Source organism: Oncorhynchus mykiss, chromosome 13 (genome assembly GCF_057628025.1).
Source record: "Oncorhynchus mykiss isolate SJ-2025 chromosome 13, ASM5762802v1, whole genome shotgun sequence".
NCBI lineage: Eukaryota > Metazoa > Chordata > Actinopteri > Salmoniformes > Salmonidae > Oncorhynchus > Oncorhynchus mykiss.
Genome location: NC_143034.1, coordinates 32,200,204 through 32,209,558, shown reverse-complemented (window position 1 = coordinate 32,209,558; position 9,355 = coordinate 32,200,204). Strand labels below are relative to the sequence as shown.

Below are 9,355 nucleotides of genomic sequence, written 5' to 3'. Positions count from 1 at the left end.
GGGGCGTGCTTGGTCCTCCTTTTCCTGTAGTCCACAATCATCTCCTTTGTCTTGATCACGTTGAGGGAGAGGTTGTCATCCTGGCACCACACGGCCAGGACTCTGACTTCCTCCCTATAGGCGGTCTCATCATCTCATAGGTTTTTATTTTATTTACATCGTTGTGTGTATTATTGTGAACTGTTAGATACTGCACTGTTGGAGCTAGAAACACAAGCATTTCACTACACCCGCAATAACATCTGCTAAACATGTGTATGTGACCAATAAAATGTGCTTTGATGATGATTTATTTCCAAATTGTTTTATGACAACTAGTACAGAAATATAAATATCCCTTAATGTACATGAAATACATAACACCTTTATGTTCCCAAATGTTATGTATATATGAAATGAAAGTATGATCCTGAAATATTTTGCAAATGTTAGGCTACACATATTTAGTCACAAAACATTGACAAATAATTGTCTAAAGAAAATGGATCACAAACATCCAAAAGTAAGTGGTCATAGTGTTGTATTTCCTGCATAGTAGGATATCACAAAACAAAGAGTACCCTAAACTGTTCAATGTGACAATTTGTATAACCATAACCTACTACTACAATTGCCTCTGGTCTGTGTATCACACTAAATTGTATTTGCCATTTTCTTTTAATAAACAAGAAATTAACCAATTGTATTTACACATTTCCCATATATATATATAATATATAATATATATATATATATATATATATATATATATATATATATATATATATATATATATATATATATATATATATATATATATATATATATATATACACACACACACACATATAGACAGATAGGCTAAATGTATGGTAGGATATTTTATAGTAGAAGCATCTCTACCACTGTGTGTCAGTGTTGTAGACGTTTGCGCACAATGTAGTCCGCCTACGTGTGAGAAAATGCACTCCTTTGACTTTTCAGTCATCCTCGTCATTTTTCTTGTCTGCTATTGCGGTGTTTTCCCTATCACTCTCTGACTTCTGACTGTTTCGGCTGTACTGGCCGCTTCTATAGCTTGGGCTGCTCTCTGTACTCTTGGGCCTTTTGATGATGTCACTCCCTTCATTCTTTTCATCGTCCAGGGGCAAGTAATGCTCATTGGCATCTGAGTAATGGTCATCATCATCTGAGTAATGGTCATCTGAATAATCACAATCATCTGAATAACGCCCAATGTCCTCCCTCTCCCGCCCTACTTCGTCATGGCCTTCATCCTCCTCTTTCATGGACTTTAATTCATCTTTCTCAGCCTCCTGCTCTCCTTCCAGTTCTTGGTCAGCAAAGCTGTCTTCATAATTGTCTGGGTAGTCATCCTGGAAGACCGTGTTGTAAATAGCTGGTGTATCGGTCTCATCCTTGTCACTGAGGAAACAAAATAAAAACATATAAACTCTTATACCATGGCATTGTTGAATACTCGTTTCTGATTGGCTTGAAGTGCATTCTAGAGCGTGCATTATTTAAGAATGCTAGGATTCAATATATTTTGTTATTTCTTACATGTTATATGTTTGAGTGGCCTATGAAAGCAACACAAGTCGAACTGAAAACAGTATTGCCATTGTTGAATTCGACTTTTATAATAGCAAGCTAAACGTGTGTTCGTAAATTCAATCTGGAGTGCCAGAGTGTGCTCTGGGCGTCCGTAAATTCGGAGCGTTGTCAGATTGTCCTTTAGTGAATTCAGAGCGCACAGTGGACGCTCTGGCCAAGGAGAAGCGTTGATCCGAGCGTTCTGACCTCACAACGGCAGTCAAGCACTGCTAGCTACAAATGAGAGAACAACTCACTCAGACCATTTTACTTGGCCTAGCAGAGTTGGTTAGGCTGTTTTCATGTTATCCAGATCGTTGGTGACTGTAACTGTACTGCTGGCAAAAATTTTAATTGCGCCTTTTTGCCGACGTTTACCAGCCATATTCAACCGGTATTGAGTGGTCGTACATTCATCAGTTATTCTGCGCTAAAACTGATGGTTTGGATAGCTAAACTAGCAGTATGTTTGTTTCGTTACCAAGGCAACTACTGTAGCTATCTAGTACATTTGCTAGCTATTTCAGTGGATTTTGAACACATTTCTAGCGGCAAATGTGTACATTATAGCGATGGTATAAAAGGGATAATAAACTCGGGGCTCTATGCATTCTCTGTAAAGTAATATACACCTTCCATGTCCTTCATTATTTTCCACAGAACGCATATCCCTCATTGATTATCCCTTACACATGGCTCAACTACTTTAAAATAATATTTCTATTGATTATGAGTAACTTTACGACTGTGTTAAATATGTTATGTATTATATGTCTATTCACTATCACCATCTGAGACTGTAATACTGTATACAAGATCTAAGACCACAGCACAGGTTATGAAGTAGGCCTAAAACGTTTTTTTTTTTTTGCAACGTGATACTTACTGTATTGTCTTCGTAGAGATTTTGACTAATGAAGTATGTTTACAAAATGTATAATTCACTGTCATTGAGCCAGAAGTCTACCTTTGTTTGGAGTCACTGGAGAAGGAGGTCCTGCATGCAGAGTCTTGGCCACCTGGCCGCTGGGACTTGGGCACCTTGCCACTGACAAAGTCCTCACTCACTCCACAACCTCGCAGGGTGTCTGTGTAGTGCTTCTCTGCAGCATGTTTGGCATTCATCTGTCAATAGACAGAAGTGAAAAATTGTATACACCATGACCAGTGATGGGTAAAATAGTCAGTCATACATTTATTATTCATGCAATATATATTTATTGTGTGAATGAGTGGACTGAGGAGATGAGGAAATAAGCCACTTATAACTACTGAAATGCAACCCATGTCATGTCACTCCACGTGTGTGTGTGTGTGTGTGTGTGTGTGTGTGTGGGGGGGGGGGGGGGGGGGGGGGGGGGGTTCAGGCTCACCTGTGCGACCTGCTCCAACAGCAGAGGCCTCCCCTTCACTCTCTCCTGGATCTCCCTCATCTCCTCCCTGTATTCCTTCCTGCGCTGAAAGTCCTGCTTTCTGTTTGAAACACAGACAACCTCTCACCCCTGTGATCCCACAACCCTCAAATAACCCTCAACCCTGACCTATTCAACAAAAACATCACTTTTACAACCGCAGCTTACTGTTACTGATATGGAAATCATTCCGAAACAATTACTTGAAACTGAAATTGGGATAAGGAACAAAAGGGTATCCACACATTAGTATGTTTTTAATGTCTTATAAAAACAATGAAGAGATCCATCCATTTTCTTCAATATAATATACTAGAAAAAGAGTCACAATTGAGACTATTGAGGCAATGTTCGGTTCAGTCTTTTTAATAGTGTTAAATTAACACTTTAGGTTTGCAATTCCATTCACTACTTCCATATGAAAATGTGGGGCGGGCTGTGGAGTGGGTGTTAGTACTGGTCTCAGGTAGGGTGAGTTTCTTGGTTGCTACAAGTATTATTGTAATGTTATGGGTTTCTATGGGTACCTGAACTGCTTGAGCTTGGACTGGTTGGTCTGAGAGAGGGGCACGTGGGTGTCGTTGGCCTGGGCGCGCTTCGAAACCACCTTCGCAAGTTTCTTCTCTCTCTGCTTCTGCCTCTCACTCCATCTCGCTTCCTCTTCCTCTGCCTTCTTTCTCTGCTCAAGTACCTTTCTACTCAAGGAGACATGGTAGTCATCGATGACAGGAAGGCATGGGTAGAGGAAGGACTTTGTCAAAAGGGAAAATGAAGGCCAATGACACTAGAAGTAGGACTAGGGGGGTAATAATGTCAGAGGTTGGGCATTTGGTTGTTTTGGAGCTGGGAGTGTATAGGAAGTCCATAGGGATAGGAAGTCCACAGGATTCAACAGACAAGGGTTTCAACTTTCAGGGCATAACTATTCCTAAAAAGAGCAACTAAATTCTGAAGCTCTCACTAGCTCCTCTAAAAAGGAGACGCTCCTTGCTATTCTATGTGGGTAGTACCTTACGGCCTCTTGCCGTTTTTTGCTGGCATCGGTGACTTTGGCAGGCAGCTGTTCCAGACTGCCTGAGAGGGAGGAGCAGAGGCTAGAGTTGTGTGAACGGACATGCCCAGTTATGCTGATGTAAGGCCAGCGCTTGGCCCGCGGACTCATCTGCTCCTTCTCGATGTCGGCCAGGATGCGTTCGCGGTGCGAGGGGATCTGTGACGTCCGGAGCTGGAACGGCTCGCACGTCGTCAAAGGTTTCACGTCACGCCGGCTCTCCAGCTGCTTCTTGAACCTCCTGTAGCTGGCGTCGAAGTCGGGCACCTCCGTATTTATCTTAGGCCTGTAAGAGGCACTGTTGTCATCCTCAAATCCAGCGGTGTCCCCACTGGCTTCATCCTTGGCCCACTTCCTTTCGCTAAGGTGGCGTGCAAGCATGCTGGGTGGCATGGAGGCGCTGTGGAGCAACTCCTGGGCCCTCATCTGCATCTTGATGGCGCGGTACAGCTGCTCCTCCTTCAGTTGCTCACCCGACGCCGCCTCATACACTGCCTTGGGCACGGGCTTGGCCCTAAATGGTTGGACTCTCTCCTTGCTGTTTGGCTGGAGGTTGCGGAGCTGCTCCTCTCTCTGCTCCCTCTTGAGACGTTCGCGCTCCAGGAAACTGAAGGGCTGCTGGGTGGAGCACAGACGCTGCTGCTCCCGCTCACGCATGGCCCGCCGTGCCTCGTCGCGTTCTTGGAGCTCCTCATACAGGGGCAGGCGCACGTGGGCGGGTACGGAGCTGGCACGGAACTTGTGCTGGCACTCTGTCAGCTCCTCCAGCTGCTTCCGTAGGGCCGTGTTCTCCAGCTCAATCTCTGACCGTGTCTTCACACCTTTCTGGTGCTTCTGGTTCTCCCGCAGCGTCATGTGGAACGGCTTGGGGACGGTCACTTTGGGTTTCCAAGTCTCGTGTTCGACATCTTTTCGCCCTTGCTTCCGGTCCTTACCCTTGATGCCGTTCTTGTTGTCCCCAATGAGGCTCTGGTGGGAGGATGTGGACAGGTGACACTTGCGAGGTGACAGCTTGAAGTCCTGCCACATGTTCTTGATGTGCTCTTTGGGGGAGGACTGCAGACCCTTCTCCACATTGTTGTCGACAGTACCTTCCTCGTCAGATGTGTCCGACAGCCCAGAGCCCCTCCTCAGCTCCAGAGCAGAGTGGGCCTTCCTCAGACGCCTCACAGGCATGGGGCTGATCTTCAAGTACGACCTGGTGAGCGAACAAAGATTTTACACCCTTCTAATATTAATTGACACGTTAGAAATGGTAGACGCTGAGTACAGTACACTCCAGGAGCAGAAATAATGTACCCTACCAACTTCAGCTTATCATCTTGATGGTTAATCAAGAAAAACAACTAATTCCAAACAAGAGCCACAACACACCTGTGTGCCAGTGCCCCCTGCACATTTTCTGAGGGTGGTGTGCTTTTGAGCTCCAGCTTCTTGCGGTACATGCCCTCTAGCTCGGCCATGGTGCGAAGGTGGGCCCTCTTCAGCTCCTCCAGTTTACGATAGTACTCCTCGTTGGAGAAGTAGAACTCACGCAAGTCGATGTGATCCCCTGTCACTCGGTAGTCTTTGATAATCAGGGGGCTGCCCTTCCCGGGGGCATCCCCATCACCGTACTCAGACCCCGAGTCGTCATACTGCAGCTGAGAAGTCAAAGAAAGTCATGAGGGAAATTAAGCAAAAAACATTTACGTTGTGCACGGATTGTGGAGCATGTGTCTGGAATCCATTCCATACAAATAATAAAAGTAGCCTACAAAGGACATTATTGGTCAAATGTAAAATCGACTTTGTCTCGGACCTAACATCGGTGCCAATATATCCTCCAAACACCGGCTTCTCTGGCATTATCCCTTAAGTAAGTCATTGGAAGCAACGGGTATCTTGGATAGGATTATGGTTGCATGGAAGAAAGAGCCTTTCACCTGTATTTCGATGACTTTCAGATATTTCTTGAATGGGTGGCCCCATTTGTGTTAATATGCCAAATGTATGGAAGTGTGTCATCATGTAAGAGTAGTACTGATGACTGGACATATTGTGGATGGTTATGAAGTGTGTAGAGTAGAACATAATATGAGATGGCTACTTGAGGCCTAAGCTCATTATCCCCAGCTCTGTGGGTTTGGATGACCTATCCATATGGTCACGCACAGAATGTGGGTGATAATGGAAGGAGTGTGTTCAACTTTCACATTAGCTGCTCGGCCCCCAACCATCTCCATCTTTTTTCTAGGGGTGATGAATGGACGAGATCAAATCATACATTTACAAATATTAAGGAAATATGTCTAAAGCTTGGACAAGCAATTCTAACTAGTATCCTACTGGTTAGAGTACAAGCCAGATAAAAATGAATGTACTTTCTAATGTATTTATTTTTTGAGATGCCCAGATGTAGGGAAGATCATTGTCCAGTGAGGAAAAATAAAATGGGATTCGAAATAATGTTGTCCAAAGGAAATTAAGCATTTAGGATTACTGGCACTATGACGTCAGCGTAAGCTAGTCAATGAGGGAAGCCAAAAATAGGCCAGTCACAAGTTATACAGGTGAAATCCTCTCCCACACAGGCAGGTTGACCTGAAAACAGTCAAATCTCTGTAGTAACATTTGAGAACAACATGGATTTATGAGAATGCACCGACATAAGTACATGCTTGACCTGAATTTTCCCAATCTTTAACATGAGTGACATTAAATATATTCATTAATAGATTCTCCACTTAATTTACATCACTATCCAGTATCATAGGATATACATTAGGCCTACTTACATCAACTTGTATGCAATGTATGATCAATATGTTTCATGACTAAGCTATCTAGCAGATCAATGAGGGAGGACCAAAGAATTAGCTTATTATGGAATTTTGACCCCATGAATGTAAAAAAAATAATTATAAATATATATATATATATATATATATATATATATATATATATATATATATATATATGGTTCCTATGGGCAACTGATTCCATTCCTCTCCAGATCAACATAAAGATTGGAGGTAATTTATAACGTTGATGGATTGGTTAGTGGGATGAATGGCATCTTGCCAAGTGTTGGATGGCGCTCCAGTCCTCTTTCCACCCTTATGCTGCATTTCAACCAATAATTTCAGAATATTTATTGCTTGCTTAGCTCAGCTTTCAAATACCAAACTCATCTGCCGATATCTTACCTCTTTTTCGTAGTCTCGATTGTCAATACGACCAGCTGCTGGCGAACATGGAAGGGCTCGCTGCCTTTCATACAACGCCAACGGAGCCTTGGTATGTGGGTCTACCGGCGTTTTCAAACAGGAGGTAACCAGGACGTTGGCGCGATGGGCATTCGCCATTGTTTCCCCTGTTCTTGCTTTCTTTGTCAAAGTTTAATGTAGTAGAGACGCTACAACTACTTGGCAAGCGCTATCAAAAGAACAGCAGGTGCTCTCCAGAGCAACATCGACGCGTCGTGTGGTTGTGAAGGAAATGACTAGCTGTTTCAGGAAGTAAGAGTTATTTTTTTTTAACTGTTAAGGTACACATTTATTAGTATTTAGAGCCTAACAGATTTCTTGTTGGCAGAGTATTTCATTTTCTTAACATATAGTTTAATTAATTTTTTTCAAGGTATGAAAATGTGGTGTTTTGTTTCTAAAATTACATTTGTGAATATGAAATTTGGCCAAAAGAATAATTACATTAATTACATACTTATTTTCTATTGTAGGTAAAGAATCCAAGCAGTACATCTCTCCAAATAGTGTAAAATCTTCATAAATGTAATTTTCAAATATACATCTACTGATGTCTTGGCACAGATTCCTTCTGGGTGGTCATTACAAAAGGTACAATTCGATTTTTTAAAAACTTCTTCATATAGTGGTTGGCAGGATAATATGTCTGAATCATTTTAAAAGAAACGTCCTTAATTTTGTTAATAAGTAGGTATATGTGTGGCAATATCCAAACTTTTCTCTAGCTGTTGAAAAAGTACCAAATTGTCATACTTGAGTAAAAGTAAAGATACTTTAATAGAAAATGATTCAAGTGAAAGTCACCCAGTAAAATCGTACTGGAGTAAAAGTCTTGAAGTATTTGGTTTTAAATATACTCGAGTATCAAAAGTAAATGTAATTGCTCAAATGTACTTAAGTATCAAGAGTAAAAGTATAAATAATTTCAAATTCCTTATATTAAGCAAACCAGAAGGCACCATTTATTTTTATTTTTTTAAGGATAGCCAGTTGCATGCTCAAACACTCAGATATAATTTACAAACGAAGCATGTGTTTAGTGAGTCCGCCAGATCAGAGGCAGTAGGAATGACCAGGGATGTTCTCTTGATAAGTGTGTGAATTATACAATTTCCTGTCCTGCTAAGCATTTCAAATGTAACAAGTACTTTTGGGTGTCAGGGGAAAATGTATTGAGTAAAAAGAACAGAATTTTATTTAAGAATGTAGTGACGTAAAAGTAAAAGTTGTGAAAAATATAGTCAGGGAGAGTACAGATACGCCAAAGAACTACTTAAGTAGTGATTTAAAGTATGTATACTTAGGTACTTTACACCACTGCTTTTTCCCAACCAATATTATCAAATAAACCATTCCAGTAAGGCATGACATAAGGTACAACATATCCTGTTGATACAAGATACAACATCCTGTTGAAACAAGGCTCATATAGCTCCATTGGACTAAAAGAAAAACAAATCTTTCCTACTGTTGAGTCAACAAGCTTAATTGTAAGTATGTTCTGAGGGTCAGGTCTTGACACGTTCCTGAATAATAAAGCAACGCCTGAGGGAATGGCATTTTAAACAATTGCAAAATCTTCAGGTGTTACAGGGATTTTGTAAAGTGATAAGAATTCCTTTTGAGTAAAATACTTTGCATTTACAAGTTGGCTCAGGATATTATTTCGGAACCAATATTCTAAAGACAAATAAGTATTTTTATACAATATGTCCCGATTATTCCATATATAATATCTGTGTGGAGAAAAACTATGCTTACAAATTAAGGACCATGACAAGAAAACCTGCAATGAAAAGCAGAGAGTGTCACTGGAACTTTTAAGGCCACCAAAAGTAGAGACGACATGAGTATTAAAGTTCCACATGGTGGGTCTTCTTAGGAATTGTTTTATCCAATTGATCTTAAAAGTAGTATTTAAGGTAGTAAAGTCCAGAAAATGTGTATTCATTAGTTTTCCTAATGTAATGGGTACAGTGTCTCCACAGAAAGTTCAAAAGCATCTGGTCTCTCTCTTTGCTTATTTTAACTTCAAGATATAAAGATAGCGTAGCATGTCTAGAGATTCC

The 9,355-nt window shown here is 41.3% G+C and overlaps 1 protein-coding gene across 1 annotated transcript; it reads right to left on the bottom strand.

Moving 5' to 3' along the window:
• Nucleotides 1-798: 798 nt before the first annotated feature.
• On the bottom strand, nt 799-7,533 carry LOC110486003 (protein FAM161A). The gene is made up of 7 exons (XM_021557279.3): nt 7,227-7,533; nt 5,413-5,681; nt 3,998-5,236; nt 3,515-3,682; nt 2,949-3,048; nt 2,543-2,700; nt 799-1,404 (listed from the first exon to the last, which is right to left on the bottom strand). The coding sequence occupies exons 1-7, from the start codon at nt 7,383-7,385 to the stop codon at nt 960-962; spliced, it is 2,538 nt and encodes an 845-aa protein (XP_021412954.3). The 5' UTR covers nt 7,386-7,533; the 3' UTR covers nt 799-959.
• Nucleotides 7,534-9,355: the final 1,822 nt, after the last annotated feature.

What these genes read in the sequence shown, in the direction of transcription:
- LOC110486003 (XM_021557279.3), bottom strand. Translation starts at nt 7,385, where the DNA reads ATGGCGAATGCCCATCGCGCCAACGTCCTGGTTACCTCCTGTTTGAAA. An exon ending in ATCGAGACTACGAAAAAGAG is followed by an intron (nt 5,682 to 7,226) that starts GTAAGATATCGG and finishes TTGACTTCTCAG; the next exon opens with CTGCAGTATGACGACTCGGG. An exon ending in TCCAAGCTCAAGCAGTTCAG is followed by an intron (nt 3,049 to 3,514) that starts GTACCCATAGAA and finishes TGTTTCAAACAG; the next exon opens with AAAGCAGGACTTTCAGCGCA.